General features: G+C 37.3%; 2 protein-coding genes across 2 annotated transcripts; one reads left to right on the top strand and one right to left on the bottom strand.

The window, feature by feature from the left end:
* Positions 1 to 1,629: 1,629 nt before the first annotated feature.
* Positions 1,630 to 6,726, top strand: nptx2b (neuronal pentraxin IIb). Its single transcript, XM_084434959.1, has 5 exons — positions 1,630 to 2,207; positions 3,913 to 4,132; positions 4,728 to 4,972; positions 5,956 to 6,135; positions 6,370 to 6,726. The coding sequence occupies exons 1-5, from the start codon at positions 1,791 to 1,793 to the stop codon at positions 6,595 to 6,597; spliced, it is 1,290 nt and encodes a 429-aa protein (XP_084291085.1). The 5' UTR covers positions 1,630 to 1,790; the 3' UTR covers positions 6,598 to 6,726.
* Positions 6,727 to 8,686: 1,960 nt separating this feature from the next.
* tmem130 (transmembrane protein 130) lies at positions 8,687 to 18,999 on the bottom strand. The gene is made up of 8 exons (XM_084435043.1): positions 18,633 to 18,999; positions 18,427 to 18,515; positions 18,170 to 18,341; positions 17,955 to 18,097; positions 17,771 to 17,855; positions 17,432 to 17,634; positions 11,220 to 11,332; positions 8,687 to 10,214 (listed from the first exon to the last, which is right to left on the bottom strand). The coding sequence occupies exons 1-8, from the start codon at positions 18,638 to 18,640 to the stop codon at positions 10,143 to 10,145; spliced, it is 885 nt and encodes a 294-aa protein (XP_084291169.1). The 5' UTR covers positions 18,641 to 18,999; the 3' UTR covers positions 8,687 to 10,142.
* Positions 19,000 to 19,343: the final 344 nt, after the last annotated feature.

Raw genomic sequence — 19,343 nt, 5'->3', positions numbered from 1 at the left:
GAACTAACCCTTTTTTTTAAACAAATTATTAAAAAATTACTAAATTATTTATTTTATACTGGTATTTGCTTTATTTCCAATACCACTCAAGAAGGTCTCTGTCTTGATAGTAACTTGTCCTGATTGTCAATTCATTTGTATCCGTATGAAACGAACACATTCTAACACACAGTAGGCTACTATTAATTGTGCAGTGTCCGTTTGTCAGTATGTTCTTACCACCGTTGGGGAGGTGTCAAAGTTCTGCCAGGCTCAGCAATACGCTTGGTTGGGCTGCTCCAGGCATCAGTTTTCTCTGCAGTGACTCTGGTGAAAAGCCAAGTTCTGATCATGATCCTGTTAAACCTCTGATCCAGTCCAACGGCACACCACGTTTAGTTACATAAAACAACATTATAGCCTAATATTTTTTCTTCTATTTATAGCTATATAATTATCGTATAATATAATTACAGTATTCTAGTTTTATTTCTTCTGTTTATATCATTATATTTGTAGGCTATACATTTGAAAATAATGAATAGTTTGACAATGATGACCATTGAGTAAACTGGCAAAAGCTAACACAAAAGCTATTGTCGCCTGCTTATAAGCTTTTAATGCAGCACTGGCTGTTTTGATTTCCATTTTACTGCAGATGGCACCTGACCCCTTACAGCGACCTATAAAACTAATCTTAATCTCATTTAACTTCATCTTGTCCACATCCGTAGTTAAAGAACATGTAAGCATAGGGGACACCGGAAAGTGTTCAGATTAAAATTAGTTGAACCTATTAGAAATGAGCAGAGGTGCAATCATACAAATTGTATAAGTAGGCTATCTATAAAATATATATATATATATAAAAAAAAACACTTACAGTCAAAAACTAATTTTTGTTAAAAACGAATGCGTTTATGGATTTTAAATAACAGAACAGGCATCAGCCATCCTCATTATTGTTTTAATTTGCAATATAATTTGTAATTTTATAATATAATATAATATAAAATATAATTTATTCTATCCCCTAACCCTAAATACAACCCACACAGAAAACTTTCTGCATTTTTACATTTTCTAAAAAAAACACATAATTTAGTATGATTTATAAGCTGGTTTCCACAGGGGGACAAAACTTTTTTTTTGTGGTTGTAACAATGCCACTTTTTGTAGCCCATATGAAAATTAATTACACAGTTTAAGGACAATTTTTTTAATTCACCTAGGCCTACTTTATACAAGCAATTTATGTGCACATATTATATCAACATGACAGATGTTAAAACTATAAATACAATTTATAACTTAAAGGTTATAGAGTAGTATATTAGGCTACACAAATCCCCAAGTAATAGGCTACTCAAATAATCCATGTTAAACAGACTTATAATCAAGGCCTTCATCTTTGCTACTGGCCACCGATTAAAGAGGACTTTTGGAGAGATATGTGCCCTTTGTTAAGAAACTCTCACGCTAACTTGTTGGATTAAAGCTGCTTGATTTTTTTTTTTTTTTAAGAAGGTTGTTTTATAGCTACACGGGCCAGTGACGTTAATACTACAGCCAATCCGATTCCTCCAATCGCTGAAGTTCATTTGTTGACTGTGTCGCTCTTCTTGTCAGCAGCACCAGCGCTTGAAGCGCGGAGTCAGTAGTTCAAAGGGCAGGGGATCATTAATAATATCCACCGATGGAAATCTTTTACTCGGTATGTGTAGTTTAAGGTAAGTTTTGCGATTCATCACAATACGTTCTTCTTATACAGATTATTAAACCTCTCCGCGCGCCTGTTACATCACTACAAAATGCTTCATCTGATCGCCGGACTCATATGCGTCTATGCACTGACGTGTGTAAAAAATGTCTATGGACAAAATGAAAAAGGCGAGCGTTTTCTATGCACTGCAGTCCCCATTGACAAGGATACAAGTTGCCCCGTGCAGTCTCTGCCTTTTCAAAGCTCATCGGTCCAAGAGGAGGAACTGAGAAACACGGTCATGCAACTTCGCGAGATCATTTTACAGCAGAAGGAGACAATTGTCAATCAGTTAGGAACAATTAAAGAGTTGACGTCTAAACTGTCACGATGCGAGTCTGACTCTGAAACATTTAGGAAAATTAATAAGGACACAATGGATGATGTGCCTAAAGATCCAAATGACACCATTGACGTTCTTGGAAAAACCATGCAGGGTCTGAAGGATCGACTGGAAAACCTAGAGGTAAGAGAGTCATATATAAGTTTAAGTAACATATTAAATTTGACGCTTTGCCGTGTTCTATATGTGTAAGCAACGAGATTAAATGACTTAAAGCAGTTGTGCTGGATGTTTCTCTGCCACGACTATTTTGGTAATTATGTGGAGGCGTTGAAGATTTACAGGGATTATCTCATTAGTTAGTACGCATCTATCCCTTAACCACAAACGGCAAAGTTACTTATGATGCCCCACGCGACAAAATGTCTGGAACGTGTCAATGCCACTTAAATGTTAGGTGTTAATCTGACTGTGTGAAATGATGGAGCTAACCCTAACTCGATATTTTTTTCCACATGAAGTGGTCTTATCTGGCACTGAATGAGTTTTTTGTCAACAAACTACAGTTTTGGGGGAAGTTAATTTAGTTAGTTTGTGTTTTAGGGTTAATTGCTTAATCAAATATTGTACCTATGAAGCCATTTTTGATAAAAGGCAGAAATGAGCAAAACTATGTATTCCATTTCCATTTACTTACACTGAAAAAATGGTAACCTACTTATGGTTACATCTCAGTTAACTGGTTTTATTCAAGTTATCAAGTTAAAACTATTATTTAAGATCACTGTACCAACATATAATTAAATGAACCAATATTAATTTATATAAATATCAACAAAACTAATTAAATCAGGTAGAAATAGCCTAGCGGTAACACTTTAGTTAGGGTCCAATTCTCACTATTAACCAGTTGCTTATTATTACTAGTGTATTGGCTGTTTAGTAATTATAAAGCACATATTAATGCCTTATTCTGCATGACCATATTCTACATCCCTATTCCTACCCAATACCTAAACTTAACAACTACCTTACTAACTATTAATAAGCAGTAATTAGAAGTTTATTGAGGCAAAAGTCGTAGTTAATAGTTAGTTATAGTGAGAATTTTACCCTAATCTGAAGTGTGACCGAAATAGCTCTTCAAAGTAACAATTGCAGGACAGGTTAGATCTTTTTACAGTGTCCCTGTGTCACTAAAAATATCCAAAACCATACAGATATATCCTCACGACACCTAGCAATTCATTTTTGTCCAATTTGTCTACGTGTTTTTATTGTTTTATTTATCCTACATGGTGTATCTTCAAGAAGGCATTTACAGAGATGCAAAAAATGTGATGGTTTGGCCATGAAAGCATCTTCTTTCTGTTTTTAAAAAATATGAAAAGAGGAATAATAGGTAAAAACATTTTTAATTATCATGAGCATTTAATTCATTTTAAGAAACAAAAAATTAGTGAGATTACAAAGCAGAGTATGACTTTTTTTCCAAGAATGACATTGATTTCTTTGACTTCCTCGAATCAGCATCATTTAAAGAAGATGCTTGAAACCTAAATTTGATTTGTGAATGGAAAAACATGATCATTTTTTCATTTTCTTCATAACTTGGTCCTGGACATAAAATATTATATTGATGTAAAAAAAAAAAAAGAAAAAAAAAGAAAGAATAATGCGTACAAAAAAAGAAAGAAAATGAACTGGATTATGTACAAAAGAGTTTTACTTCCTTGTATTGTTCTTAGTTCTGAATGGAATAGGTTCTATCAAGCAAAGAGAAAGCCTTTGTATAATTCTGTATAATTGTACAGAATACAGAAATAGAAATACAGAAATGTATAATAGGAATCCAATGCTTGTCGTTTTTTGTCTTTTCTTTCCAAAGCAACAGCAAATGCGAGCCAATATCTCTGGTGTCTCTTTCCCTAATGAGCTGAGAAATCTTCTGCAGCGTAGACTGGGGGACTTAGAGAATCAACTGCTGAAGAAGGTCAATGAGCTCGAGGATGAGAAGTCCCAGCTATACAATGAGACAGTCGCTCATCGCCAGCGCACGGACAATACCCTCAACTCTCTCATGAACAGGATCTCTGAACTGGAGAAAGGTTTGCACAAAACACTCCAACGTTCTCTACTCATTCTTATTTCCAAAGGATAAGAGACTGGAAAGTGTTGTAACATTTTATTTCAAATGTTATGCTTCAAAAATGTCTAAAATTCAAGCCTGATAGCCTTGTGGGCAGCGGTCCGACATATAGAGACATACAGTATATCCGGCGACCTGAGTTCTATCCAGGCTCGAGGTCCTTTGCCGATCGCGTTCCTCTTTCTCCACCCCATGCTTTTCTGCCTAATCTCTACACTGTTCTATCCTACAAAATATATATATCCGATATACAGTAGTCAACATTTGAAGTGGATCAAAACCTTTTATCAAAGTTATACATGAATTTTGAACAATACCCGTTCTTGTCTTATAGGAACTCCACTTCAAATGTTGGCTACTGTATATTACCATATTCATCTGGTATAGTGATACAGTTCGCTTCTTTATTTCCTCTATATTAAAATCATTTTTCTTAATGTTTGATTTGAAAGAGTTTGGGCCGAGGGGTAATCAGGTTGTTTTGTGGTCAGTCAGCATATTTCTGCATTATTCCAGAGATGATGCAATAGTAAATCACTCTTTTTGGCTTTTAGGAGGAGCTGGATTCAAATCACCCGAGAATTTCAAAATCTCTCTTCCTCTTCGCACAAATTACCTTTTTGGGCAAGTAAAGAAAAGCCTACCAGAAATGTACGCCTTCACTGTCTGCATGTGGCTCAAGTCCGGTTCGAGCCCGGGCATTGGAACCCCGTTTTCTTACGGAGTGCCTGGACAGGCAAATGAGATCGTATTGATCGAATGGGGCCATAATCCCATAGAACTGCTCATCAATGACAAGGTAAAGGAATGACGTATTAAGAAAAGAAAGCTTGGCATCGAATGTTATGAGGACACTGATGTTCAGTAATCTGTAATTGCAGATTATTAGTCATCATTTAATCATCAGCATAGATAAGTGCATAAGAAAATGTATATTTACTAAAAATAGAAATGTCTTTCTTACTTTTTTACAATCAGTTCACTGAAAAATGTATATCTTGTTATCATTTGCTCATTCATCTTTTTTTTCTTTTTTCTGTGACACACAAAAGATTTGGTGAAAGTGGATGGTGATTTATATCGCCAAGCTCCAAAAAAAGAAAAAAACATATAATAAAAGTTGTTATTCTGAAGCCATGTGAGCTTAGTTTGAAAAACAGATTAAATTAAAATAATTTTTCACTGTTATAATCTCTCAAATCCCATTCCCAATTGTGTAAAAAAAAAAGTACTGTCTAGATGTGTTGCATGAGGTGGAGCCACGTGACTTGGAAACAAGACAAGGAAAGTTTAAAAAACACTACTGCAAATGCGATTTGAGAGGAAGATTATCCGTGTACAATGACTTAAAGGGATAGTTCAGCTAAAAATGAAAATTCTGTCATCATTTACTTACTCTCTTGGCATTCCAACTCTATATGACTGACCTTCTTCTGTAAAACATAAAAGAAAAAATCTCTCTCTCTCTTTTTTTTTTACGTTTAAAAACCTTGGTCTGGTTACATGGCAACATGGTCTGGTTTTGCGTTCTACAGAAGAATGACTTAAGGGTAGTAAATGATGAAAGAACTATCCTTTTACATTTCAGTCTGTTTGTCTTAAAAAGCAATTGTACAGCTTCATATGACTACTTTTGTTGCTTGACAGTGTAAATCACCATCCATTTTCCTTGTGTGGAAAACAGAAACATAAGATCTCACTTTGTGCTTCACAAAAGATTTGATAATTGATACACTATTAATATTGATAACCTTTTTTTTAATACCTCCTGTTGTCAAATAGGTGGTGCAACTACCTCTATCACTGAGTGATGGGCGGTGGCACCATGTCTGCATCACTTGGACTACCAGGGATGGGCTTTGGGAAGCCTACCAGGATGGCCAAAGATTGGGTTCAGGAGACAATCTGGCCCCCTGGCACCCTATCAAGCCTGGAGGAGTCCTCATCCTGGGCCAAGAGCAGGTGAGAACATAAGCAGAGCTGATGCAGCAGTTCCCAGACCCAGCCGGGCTGTAGCTGTAATATTATGCCATCCCTGCACAATAGTGTTACTGACTCATGAACTTTACATTTTAAATAAAACTTGACCTCAGGCAGCAAACAATGTCATAGAGTTAGCATGCACATGCTCTAAGAGTGAATAAAAGGGGATATTGTTGTTGTCTTAACGAGGCCTGTCGTTTATGGCCTCAACAGGATGTAGTAGGGGGGCGTTTTGATGCCACCCAGGCCTTTGTGGGGGAGCTGAGCCACTTTAACATCTGGGATCGGGTCCTGCGCTCCACGGATATCATCGCCATGTCAAACTGCTCATCCTACACGCCTGGGAATGTGGTGGCCTGGACCGACAGTAACATCGAGGTGTTCGGAGGAGCCTCAAAGTGGCCGCTGGAGCTATGTGAAGACCGGCTGTTTGACAATTAAAAGTGTTTGTGGATATTTGTGAGCAATATGATATCCTTTTCATCCTCAAAAAGATTTTTCTTCATCACTCAAACAAAAAGGAGCTAATAGTTCTAAGAATAATCAACAATATATTCAAATATTTTTGGAGAGATTGCAACATACAGATAAAGATTCAGTTCATATATTCAGTTGACAAATTTGTCATTACAGAAAGTATTGTATCAGATGGTACTACCATGGCACTCTGATAAATACCATGTAAATGAATGATCATCATGTTTATGAACCATGTATTTACATGATACTCCATGGTACATTATCATGTCACCTTGTTGGTTTACAGAAAAGCAGACACACATGCTTATCCTGTTAGAATATAGCTGCGTTAAGCCGTTTCACGTTTCATCACTAAGTTTTGGATTTGAAGAACAAGGTCACGTATTAGAAGATCTTGTGCTTTACACACAAAGAAATTTAGACTTTGGTGAGGGAGACCACATTTGAGATTACTTTTACAATTAGCCTGTTTAGCATTAGCACACACCATCAGAGCAAATAATGTGGTTAAAGCACCATCAATCTTTTTTAAATCTGTGATAGGTTCTTATAAATACATATTTATTTAAAAATATTTAGAATCAACTCTTTTTAGAGTCTAAAGCCCATCTCCATTTTCGCTGAGTGAATTACCCATCGTCCAAAGAAGATTATAAATGCTTTAACACTGTCAGATATTTTGAAGACAATGAATGAACTGTGAATTATGTTGCAAGGTCTGTTTCTTTGAATGTATTATCATATTTTTATACCCTGCTTTTATATCAGATATGTCATTTAGTGTTGTTTTGTTTATGCAATGTCAAGATACACATATTTTGTTTAATGAAAAGCCTTTTTTGTTTACTGTGCCAATTATTCAAGGTTTGCTTGACACTGCTAACCTGTAATTGCCAATGAAAAATAAAATAGCGTTGAAATCTTTTTGTTCTTCTGCTATATTTTCTATTGTGGTTTAAACACCAATAAATACATATAATATTGTAATAGGCAGCAATTTTCTATACAACAGACATTGTTCATTAGCCCTGCTTGTTTGTGGCAGTGGTCAATTTGTTTTGACCAAATTTACCCAAATATACTGTAGAAATGTATGCAATGAGAATCAAACCTCTGCAGATATAGCTGTGGTTGAGGTCAAAAAGTGGAAGGAAAGCATGTAATCACACCGTTCTGATGGACAGGTGGCTCAGAGGGCATTAGCCTGTCTTAAGGGATAAGATCAGTCCCAAGCCAAAGCTTGTGTCACAGAGGGACATTTCACAAGACTGGACAAACAAAACTATTTAAAAAAAGAAAATGACCTTTAGAGAGGTGGACATAACATTAAAAGTTAATGGGTGGTGTAAGAGGTCAGCGCATACGGTTTTTATCCGGGGATATTGAGAAGGTCTCTGGGTTCTAGAAAGAAAACCGCTGCATCTCTGTGACCTTCACCTATAGGGAGAGAAAATCTCCAGCTTCCTCACAGCTCTCATCCCTGAGATGATTAACACTTTAAATAATTCTGTTTACTCATGCTCTGCCAAATGCATTTCAGTCACACATCAACATTATGAGCTTTGAAGGGAAGTAGATAACGGATTATACTACTGGCTGCGTGATTTATCATTTGCAAAACAGCATTAATCTGAATAAGGAAGAGTGACATATTTAGTATTTGTTTAGAATTATAAACACATAATTGGATCATTTAAAGCATTACCGCTAAAAGCATTATAATAATAATTTCAAAGGATTGTGATTGCTTTTTTTTTTTTTTCATGAGAGGCACAGTTTGTGGTTGTCACTATTAGATTTTTTAATAACATAAAGGTGGACACTGTGTTTATTGAATTTTCTAAATTTAATTATTGGGTTTTATGTGAAAATACTGATGAGGTCTCAAAGGCGTAGCTGTTTAAAATCTATTTAAAATGTAAAATTCGTAAAATGTCATCCATTTTTAATAATACAAAACATATATGTTAGAAGCACCTTGATTAAAAATAAATTCATTCTCTGAGTAAAAATAAAAAAAAGAAGTAAAATTATGACACATCAAAGGTTTGAATTAATTGATGACTTTATTATCTCCAATAGCTAGATCTAAAGCATTCCACAACGGTCTCATTTCCTAAAATACAGCACGCCTCAAGATAACTACACTCTTGTTCAGACATTTTTTTTAAAGAAATTAATACTTATTTTCAGAAAAGATGCATTCAATTTATCAAAAGTGAAAGACATTTATTAATGCGACAAATTTTTTAACATTTTAAATAAATAGTCTTCTTTGTAACTCTCTATTAATCAAACAATCCTGCAAAAATTCAACAAATTTGAACTCTTTTGAAAAAGAAAATGTTTCTTGATCACCACAGCAGAATCATGTCTGAAGGCTCACGTGACACTAAAGACTGAAGGAAGAATGGCTTCTGAAAACTGAGCTTTGCCATCACAGAAATAAATTACGTTTTAAAATATTGAAAGGTTATTTAAAATAGTAAATTACTTTTACTGTATTTTTGTATTCAAATAAATAAATGATTGCTTTCACTGTATTACTGTTTTTACGGTATTACAGTTTTCCAATAAATAAAGCCTTTGTGAACATAATAGACTTCTTTCAATATAAAAAAAAAAATCTTACTGACCCTAACATTTTGAACCGTAGAGCAAGTTATGATAAATCAGTGTGGTTGTACAGGTTGTACTAATTGGTCGATTGTGTCCCCGTGAAAAAAAAAAAAAAACCTAGTAAAGAAACATTTTCAAGTCCTTCCACATACATGACTCCCGTTACACTTCCAAGGGCAAGAATAATGCCTCGGCTACTTTTGAGCTGAAGGGCACAGTTATTACTAGACGTATGATGCATTGCTCATCTGTAGCCTTTAACCTACAGAGATATTGTGCAGTCCCTTGTGGAGCTGTAATTCTTGTCTTCCTGGTACCACACAGTGCAGATGGCAAATGTCATTGATCATCACAGCAGGAATATACAGGTCAGACTCATTCATTCCAGCAGAAAAAGCTCTAGGTCTTATACAAGGAAACTCTCACTCATAGAAATATGATGTACCTCTAACCTTATGTACTTTCCTACTTTAAAAGGTTCATCACCAATGTCAACATCCATTAGGATCTTGAGGAGTCTTGCATTAACAAATGGAACCTTCATGAAGTGCAACTTTGAAACCTACTCAAGCATGAACTAAAAGAGCAGAGAAAACAGGAAGGATAATTAGTGTGTTCACGTCGACACAGAAGAGTGATTCAGATGAGCAAAATGAAAAGCTTTCATGAGTTCTGTTTTGGGTTATTCATAGGATCTTAGCTTCAAATGTAAATAGATTGACAATGTAGCAAAATAATGAAATTCATACAATGAAAGATGGATCAAAAGGAAAGGTAATTTAGTTTGGGGCGGTCACAGTGAGACTAACAGGGTTGGGTGTTGTGGGAAGCCCCAGGCTGATGAAGAAGGGCAGGGCTTCATTTGTCTTAGAAGCAGGAGAATTGCCCTATAAAGGGATGGTTGCATCCTTGACACGCAGCTCGATGTCTGTGAAGGAGAGATAATTCCTATCTGCCACCTGAAGACAGACAAAAAGAAAAATGACAATTATTATATTTGCTAGCAACACCTAAATACATCTACTCTCAGATCATATATAATCTGATATAAAAATCGCATAATTACAAACTGTCACTCTGCTGTTTTGGCTGTGCTCACCTGTCACTTTTTATTTCCTGACCTGCATAACAAAAACCTTCATTGGAAAAGTATACTAAATGTAAATAAATTGAGGACAAAATATGATAATATTTTTTTAAATATGAAAATATGATTCTGAACAGTGTGAAATAGGTTTTTTTTTCCTGGCCAGTTGCATGAACTATGTGTCTTACATTCTTAAAAATATGGCAACAATGGTTCCACAAACAACCTTTAATATCCATGGAACCTTTCCATTGGATTCTATTATGGAAAGAGGTACTTTATTAAAATGGTCTTTACACTAAGAAAACAACAATTCTCTTAAAAACTGTTCACCGAAAGGTTCTTTGGGGAACCCAAAAAGGTTCTTGTATGGTATTTCTGGAAAAAAACAAAAACACTTTTGGAACTTTTATTTTTTAAGAGTGTGTAAGAACTAGTCTGAATAACTAGCAGTTAGTCAAGGGGTAATCAGTCTTAATTATTTCTTAACACTTATTTTAACCAATTAAGTAAATGATCTCTAACTAATAGAGAAATGATAATAAAAAAACAACAACTATTTCATCTAACTGTTAAAACTAAATTAATTTATAAATGTTTTAAAAAAAATTTTTTTCTAATTTAAAAATAATATTTTAACTCAAAGCTTATTTTTAAGAGAATACATTATACAACTTCACCCCCACAAAAGGAAGAAAGAAGCATGGACTAGTTACTTGAAGGATAATTTAGCATCCTCTAACAAAGGCTTAAATACTTTCTGGTGTATGTCAACCTCTAGTGGACAAACCTGACTCTACACAAAAAAGTGCAAAAAATATGAACATCTTCACATTATTCTCTGTTCTTGATCTCTTTCCTGATGTTATTCACTCACCAGTGCCTTAGACATGAGGGATTGCTGCCGTGGACGACACACTGACACAGAGATGAATATGAGGGTAGCAACAATCACTGCAGCGCAGGGCAAAATGAAGAGAAGACTCACAGCTGAGGGGAAAATAAATTTACATGTGAGATTGAATGTATAACAGAAAAATAGCAAACAATATATGCGGGAAATGGGACTGGACGGCCGAGTCACAGCCCATTCAGCCAACAGCAAAATCAAACGTGATAACACTTGAATACAGCGAATAGTCAAATAACCAAGAAGCTAATATTTTGTAACTTACATTTTAGACACAATATTGCCAGTTACGTTGTATGTGCTGTACTAAGTTCCAAACAAAGTTAAAGAATTTGACACAGTCAATATGTTTCCAACCAACAAAAGTGTTTCATTATTGAATAAACTGGGTTTTTTGAACAAATCAGTTGATTAATGATTCAATGATCCAATCACTACTGGAGGTTCATTCACTGACTTGTGACTACAATACCAGCTGACCTCTGCAGATCCATTGGCTACATCTGAAAACTTAAGCAGCTGACATTTTGGGCAAATTCCAAACGGAAGTGAGCATCCCCATGCCCTACTCCCTTTGAAGGGCAGAGCCCTTGAATTGGGGACTTTGGAGTGAGCACGGCACTTGCGTGCCATTATGTAGCCGTTTGGAACGCACTTGGGGAAGGAAGCAATGAAAGACAATAAAATGTTCTCATTATCCTAACCTGGGATGTTCCCATGACAACGCAACATGGCGTCCATCAGCTGTTCTCACGACAGAAATGTCTTATTATTGCTGCCGCACATATGTCCTGAACCGAAACGCCCTTAAATAATGCCCATGAGGTAGCCATACCTCTGGTAGAATGAGCCCATAGCCCTTCCGGAGGACAGAGACCCATGCCATTATAACCCAATATAATACAAAGACAGGGCACAAGCAATGAAGCCGCTCATCTTTTGATGAGGAAGAAGGCTGCGGATGGAAAGCCAGTAAATCCACCTGTTTACAGGGGAGAGCTGACTCGCTTACTTTAGGCACAAATGCTGGATTAGTTGTAAGAATCACCCTCGAATAATCCATAGCAAACCGCATGCAGGAGTTATGAACCGACAAAGCATAAATTTCACTAACCCGCTTTGTGGTCAAAAGAGCCAAAAATAAAGCAGTCTTTAGCAAAAGGAGCTTTAAATCAATACTATCTATAGGTTTAAAAGGGGGTTGAGATTGTGCATTAAGGACCCCAGACAGGTTCCATAGCGGAATCAATGGCTTTGAAACCCTGTGCAAACGGCGCGCACCTCTCATAAACCTGCATACGAGCGGGTGTTGACCTATGTTATTCCTGTCAATCCCCACATGACACGCAGAAATTGCGGCAAGATAAACCCTCATCCAAAAGTTCCAGATAACTTCCAGAGAACAGAGAAAAGGGACAATGTGCCTGTGGGCGCACCATTGCTCAAACACATTCCATTTCCGATCATATGCAGGGTACGCTCTCGTATTCTGAATAGTCTGAATCGCCCTCACAAGCAAACCCGTAACACTCAACTTTAACCTACCACGGGCCATTATCACCCCGCGCGCTGGAGAGAAGAGGTCAGTGCTGGTCGCATAGGAGTTGAATTCTCCGTACTATCTCCGTCAGCCACAACTTGCCAGTTCGGGGAGATTGGTATGACTGAGTGACCGCATTTCCTTTCTCTTTTTAGTGTTGGTACGATCAGACTTTGGAGGAAACAGTAGTCCATTTGGCTCCGTTTGGCCAGAGCATCCACACCCATTGGCGAACTGTCTCTCTCTCTGCCAGAGAGAAGAATAGAGGGCAATGAGCATTTTCGTGCAAGGCGAAGAGATCTACGGCAGCTCAGTCGAACCTCTCCCACAACTGGCTCACTACCTGAGGGTGGAGAGTCCACTCTCCATACAGGGGGTTTCCCCTGGACAGGAGATCCACCCCCACATTCATTATTCTCGGGACATGCGTTGCCCGTAATGAAAAAAAAATGCTTCATGCCCCACACAATCAGCTTTCGTGCCAGACTGAGAAGCTGAGAAGAACTTGTGCCTTCCTGGTGATTTATGTATGCCACCGCCGCTGTGTTCTGATCAAAATGTGGGGGTTCCTTCAGGAACTGCACAAAATGTTTCAATTCCAGAAACACTGTTAACAATTCTAGGAAGTTTATGTGTGCGAGACAGGCCATTTCTCTTTCGCTATTCTGCCCTTGCACACTGCACCTCAACCTGTGAGTGACGCATCCGTTGTAACCACCTTCCTCAGAGAAACTGACCCCAACAGAGTCCCTGAGTCACCTGTGATCCCTCCAGTGACAGAGAGCGGGCATGCAGAGTGGCGTCACTATCACTTTGCGGTTGAGCTGGAGTTTTGGACACAAGTGCTGCACCACTGTCCAGTGCTGAAACTCTCTCATTCGCAACAGTCCCAATGGAATAACCAAGACAGTGGAGGCCATCAGTCCTAGTAGACATAAACATAGTCTGAATGGGACCTTCTTCCCTTTCTGAAAAAGGGATAAACAGCTGCGAATTGTCCTGATGTGCTCCTCTGACAGAAACGCTTGAAACAGGTCTGAGTTCAGTCTGAGTCCCAGGTAGATTATCTCTTGAGTGGGCACCAAGAATCTCTTCGTCTCGTTTATTTTGAACCCTAAGTTCTCTAAAAGAGACACAAGCATTTCTGTGTCTATCTCTCCCTCTCTCTGCCTGCTGCCGTGACGGAGCGCACAGCAGTAGATTGTCCAAATATGCTGACACTTCTCAGGAGTGTGAGCGCTGCTTCCACACACTTGCTGAACACCCTCGGAGCTAATGACAGCTCGAAGGGAACTTTCAAAACTTCGTAGGCTGTGCCCTCATAGGCAAACCTGAGGAATTTTTTGTGTGCCAGGTAGATTGCCTATGTGAAAATATGCATCCTTCAGATCGACTGTCGTAAGCCAGTCTTTGGGACAAGTAAATTGTGATAACATCTTTAACGTCAACATTTTGAACTTGTATTTTCTGAGGTGTTTGTTGAGGTTCCGTGAATCCAGAATGGGACGGAGACCCCCTCCTCTTTTGGGAATGACAAAGTAACGGGAGTAAAATGATGGCTGTCCTCTGGCAGCACAATGCAAATTGCTCTTTTGCTCAATAAGAGGCCATTTCTTCCTCTAAAATCTGAACTGACTCCCCCTTCTGCTGCTGACACTAACACACTGTTGGGTTGAAAAGTAGTGGTTTTACAGCAACTGCAGACAATAACCCCATTTTATTGTGGATAAAGCCCAAGGGTGTATTGTACATGCACGCCAACTCTCCACGTGAGCAGTGAGCAGTTCGCTGCAGCTATCGCTCAATGATTTGTAAAAAATTTCCATTATAACATTTATTTAAATATCTTCTAACTGTTACTTTTAAATGGAGTGCAATGCTGAGTAATTGAGGTGTAATGCAGTTGTACTCCGGGCGACAAGTTCGAGTCCTGGCTTGAGGACCTTTTGTGATCCGATAAATAAATGTTTAATTATCTTCTAATTAAAACAATAATACTAAATAAACATTTAAATAGACATATCAAGTAGTAGAAAATGTATTGACATCTTAGTTGATTACAGGCTAGAGCTGGTTTGGTTTCTAAGAGACGGCAAAACTCTGTTTGATTTGCAATCGTGCTGTGCTTATTCCATTAATTCCTGTATCATATCGTAAAAGGTTTAAAACATTTAAATAGTCATATCAAGTAGCAGAGCGTGCACGACTCAGTATCTTAGAAGACATCACTCTTGATAGAGAGCTGGTTTGGTTTCTGAGAGACGGAGACTCGAGACGTTTGATTTGTGATCGTGGTGTGCTTATTCCAGTCATTTGTGTATCATATCGTACAAGGCTTAAATAATTTAAATCAAATAATAGAACATGTGTATAATGAAGTATTTGAGTTGATATTACTCTTGCCAAGCTCTGATTTCTGAGAGATGCATGTTTACACAGCAATGCGGCTTTGATTTGCACTCGTTTCATTCATTGTGTTAACTCTCACTCATTGACTTCACACTCATTACTGCATAGAGATTTTAGATGTTTATGTAGGCTATAATATTGAGCTACTGCTATCCCGTCTCACCCGTTATCCAGTAAACAAGAGCAGTGACTGTGTCAGCCTCAGCTAAAAAAACCTTACATTTACACACAAACTGACCAGCAACTGCAACTTTCAGATGCAATCTTTATTTTTTTAGCTCAATTGTCACATAATGGAAAACACAAGGTTGTGGGACATCAAAGGCAGCGAAGGATACATCTATGCTGCCTTCAAAAATGAAGGTATCTCAGGAGACAAGAAGTTAAGCTAACATTGGATACGGAATGCAATGCAGTCTCTGGACTTGGAATGCAATCTCCGAAAGCAGCATTTTTAAGTTTTCGGACACAGCCATTGTGGCATTAATAGTGTTGCACTTAGAAACACATAATTCTGAGTCCGAGGACGAAGCTCAGAGTAGAACATCAAGGGTTGTCATCTCCTAATAATGGTAATTATGACATGGCGTGAATGCAGCATGTCTTAACGATGCAATGTCACCATGAAATCAAAATTATTATTTTTTTTAGAATAGAATAGAATAGAATATTGCAGTGGTCACGTTCTACGAGGAAGTGACTGCGTTTTACAAGTCAGAATCTCGTAATTACGGTTATTCCGACATAGCGTGAACGCACCTAGATCCCCACAACTGATACATAACGTGACAGTCTGTCTGGAATATGCAAACACAGATAAGCTTAGTGACACAAACAGTAAAAAGTCCCAGTGCTGCTGGAATGCTGCTCGACCAATCAGATTCGATGTCTGGAACTAAGATGTTGTTTCTATGTTGTTTTAGAGATAATTAATGCTTGCCAATTTAAAAGGAGAGTTCACCCTAAAAATTATTTACTCTCCCTGGTGTTGTTCCATTACTGTATGCCCTTCTTTCTTTTATGGACCACAAAAATAAAAATATAACTGTCCATATAATGACAGTGAAAAGACAGTGAAAAGTATCACAGAATGATATGTGACGTGCCTTATATTTATATTTCGGGGCAGTTTTAGCCTAAAGGTTAGAGAGTCAGACTTGTAATCTTGTAACCTGTAAAGTCACAGGTTCGATTCGCAATACCATTAGGAAACAACTGTGGTATACCTTTGAGCAAGGCACCTAACCCCCCACTACTCACTGCTCCTAATATGTGTGGATGAACTTTGATAGGTTAAATTCAAATTCTGAGTATGGGTTATCATACTTGTCACTTCACTTCACTATTCCAAGTGTTCTGAGGGTATGCAATAGGGATTAGTGAAAAACAAACCGAAATATTGGACTATAAATATTGGATACTTTTTGTGGGTGGGATTTCTAGGCATTTACTAAACCTTATCGTATACCCCCAGAACACTTGGAATATAAGGCATGTGTCGCATGGGATCATTCTGTGATACTTTTGCTTCTTTTTTAAAAAAATCTTGGTGCTGGTCGCTATTCATCGCTAATCGCAAGCAAGACAAAAAAAATTCTCCTTTTGTGGTCGATAAAAGAAAGAAGAGCATACGGCATTAGAACAACACCAGGGAGAGTAAATGATTACTTAATATTCAGGCTATCATTTTAATTTTCAACATGTTAAAAAGTCATAAAGCTTTCTTGAAAACATGAATGTCATTGTGCTGTAATATTGGGTAATTCAGACTTCTCTATGCTGAAGATGAATGAATCATGAATGGACAATCAGTGGCCTAAAGGTATATGCTGGAGACCATGCTGTTGTGCGTCAAATGTGGTCAGACACCGTATCTGGATGCAAACTGATTTTCAACGGTCATGCTCATTCACGTGGCTAAGCTTTCCATTTATTAAAAGGGACAGGTCACCCAAAATTGTTTGATAGTGTCTCTGGTCCTCATTCACTTTCACTGAATGCAAAAGAAAAGCTTGGACATTATGCTTAATCATATTGTGTTCCACAAGTCACAGAGGTTTGGAATGACATAAGAATTTGGAATTTTCATTTGTGCCACAATATGTTCCACTTATGCCACTCTAAAAACAAGGATTTCCACTTATAGGAATTACTCACTACTTATAGTGACTCACTACTTATAGTTTCCAGTTGATTAAAAATTTGTTGTAGAGAATTGTACTATACTTACGGCTGCTCTGGACATAGATGTCGTAGGATGTCTGGAGGTTGCTGATATTATTCCTCACACTCAGGTCTAAGCAATATGTTCCTACTGATGTGAAGGTGTAGTTCAGATTGAATATGTTCCCGTAGAGCCTGACTAAATTGCAGGAAGCTGGACTAGGAGTTTGGCAATCAGACAAAACTCTCCAGCACATCCAAACAGGAGGACTATACACACATCACATGTGATGGAAAAAAATAATGGCATTTTTTAAAGGATGAATTTAGAATTAAAACACTATATGAAGAAATCAATTGACTTTCCAAATATTTTTTGTTAAACTTTGTTGAGGTACATTTTTACCTTCCTCCAACAAGAAAGGACAGACTGCTGCTTTCGTCCACGTTATAAATGAAAGGTCCTCTCAATTCAATGCTCCTTATGGCATCTGAAAAACAAAAGAATCTTCGACATGTTAACACCACTGGTAATATATAAATAGTCAAATCAGAACATTGATGATAAGCGATAATGACTACGCGCCCACCTAACACAGTCAAATCTACAGAGTACAGCCCAGTCATTCTGGAATGTTGGGGGTTATTGGTTCCAATGCTCAATTTAAACGTGTAGTTCCCTGGTAAGGTGTAGTAATACTTCAGAAAAGGCGCAGAGCCTTTACGCACTTCCCTAAAAAACAAAGACAACTGTAAAGAAAACCATTTTATAGTTTCAATAAATGGATGATCAAATAAAAATTACCCATTGCCCAAGTCCCATGTGTATATAAATGTGACAGAGTGCAGGTTATGTCTCGGGTCAGACAGCTCAAATGAAACCATGGTGGGTATGCAAGATGCCAGCTTCCCACTATCCCGCAAGTATGTTGAATTCCCTTCCATTTGATGAAAAATGATCTTTCCTTTGACATTTCCTATGGTGAAAAAGAAACTATGTATCATCAAAACCTACACCAGTGAAAACCAAGTCAAAATGGACAAGAGGACTAATCAGCTTACCAGATAACTGATGGGATAACTCTTCGGGTATCCCAAAAGCAAGAGAGGAAATCAGTGAGAGAAAAGTGTGAACCAGAACACTCCGGATCCTGATGGAAATCAGTTCACAGTTTGAAATAAACATTCAACATAAAAACTAAATGATTAGACAACAAACTTAGAGAAATATATGTTTATATCTATCATTTAAGAACTATAATATTTACCAGTTCATGTGGCCTCCAAATCTGTACAGCTTGTGACTTGTGAGAGTATGACTGAGACTTTCAAGCTTTTATGTCTTTCTGGCTGTTTGGCAAAGGCTTGAAATCATATTCGCGTGTTGAATCCTTATGCTTATTTGAATAAAGATGTGCGTTGTGCTGCCAAAGAGAACATAATTCATGCAGAAACGTGACGAATTCACAAGGCCATTCCTCTGGATGGATTTCTAGAGAACGTGCAAAAGTCTCTATATTATCCCAAATCTTTAAAATGATGTAGTAGTGACAAGGGCTAGTAGGCCGAGTCACACCTTTCACTATGTATTTCTCAGGTAGGCCAAATATAGTAGCCTACAACACAAACGTCCACAAAGCGGCGCTGTAAAAACTGAAATGTTTATCACAGATTCTATCTGTCACAGAAATTAGCTTAAATGACTCAAATATCAAGATTTTAAGAGTTTTTGGTTTTGTTCAATCCACAAACGAAAACGGACAGTCTGCATAATATAGGCTAGGCCAAAATAATATAGACCTAATGATAAAGACTTTCCATGTATTACACTATTTCGCCTTTGACTGAACAACTTTACTACTATTAATGTAGGCTATATTGTATATTTTTTCTTTTTAAAATCCGTACTTTGGAAATTAAGTGTGTAGGCTAATTGTAAAAGTGTTAATGTGTGTGTGTGTTAAAAAAAAAAAAAAGAA

This window comes from Rutilus rutilus (genome assembly GCF_951802725.1).
Source record: "Rutilus rutilus genome assembly, chromosome: 16".
Classification (NCBI taxonomy): domain Eukaryota; kingdom Metazoa; phylum Chordata; class Actinopteri; order Cypriniformes; family Leuciscidae; genus Rutilus; species Rutilus rutilus.
The sequence above is the reverse complement of the archived record's forward strand: the minus strand, read 5'-3'. Positions and strand labels throughout refer to the sequence as shown.

Excerpts from the sequence above, each read along its gene's own strand:
- tmem130 (XM_084435043.1), bottom strand. Across the intron at positions 17,635-17,770 it reads TCCTTTCTTGTTGGAGGAAG|TCCTCCTGTTTGGATGTGCT; the intron begins GTAAAAATGTAC and ends ATGTGTGTATAG. Across the intron at positions 10,215-11,219 it reads CCCTCATGTCTAAGGCACTG|GTGGCAGATAGGAATTATCT; the intron begins GTGAGTGAATAA and ends GTCTGTCTTCAG.
- nptx2b (XM_084434959.1), top strand. The coding sequence starts at position 1,791 with ATGCTTCATCTGATCGCCGGACTCATATGCGTCTATGCACTGACGTGT. Across the intron at positions 2,208-3,912 it reads ATCGACTGGAAAACCTAGAG|CAACAGCAAATGCGAGCCAA; the intron begins GTAAGAGAGTCA and ends TTCTTTCCAAAG. Across the intron at positions 4,133-4,727 it reads GATCTCTGAACTGGAGAAAG|GAGGAGCTGGATTCAAATCA; the intron begins GTTTGCACAAAA and ends TTTGGCTTTTAG.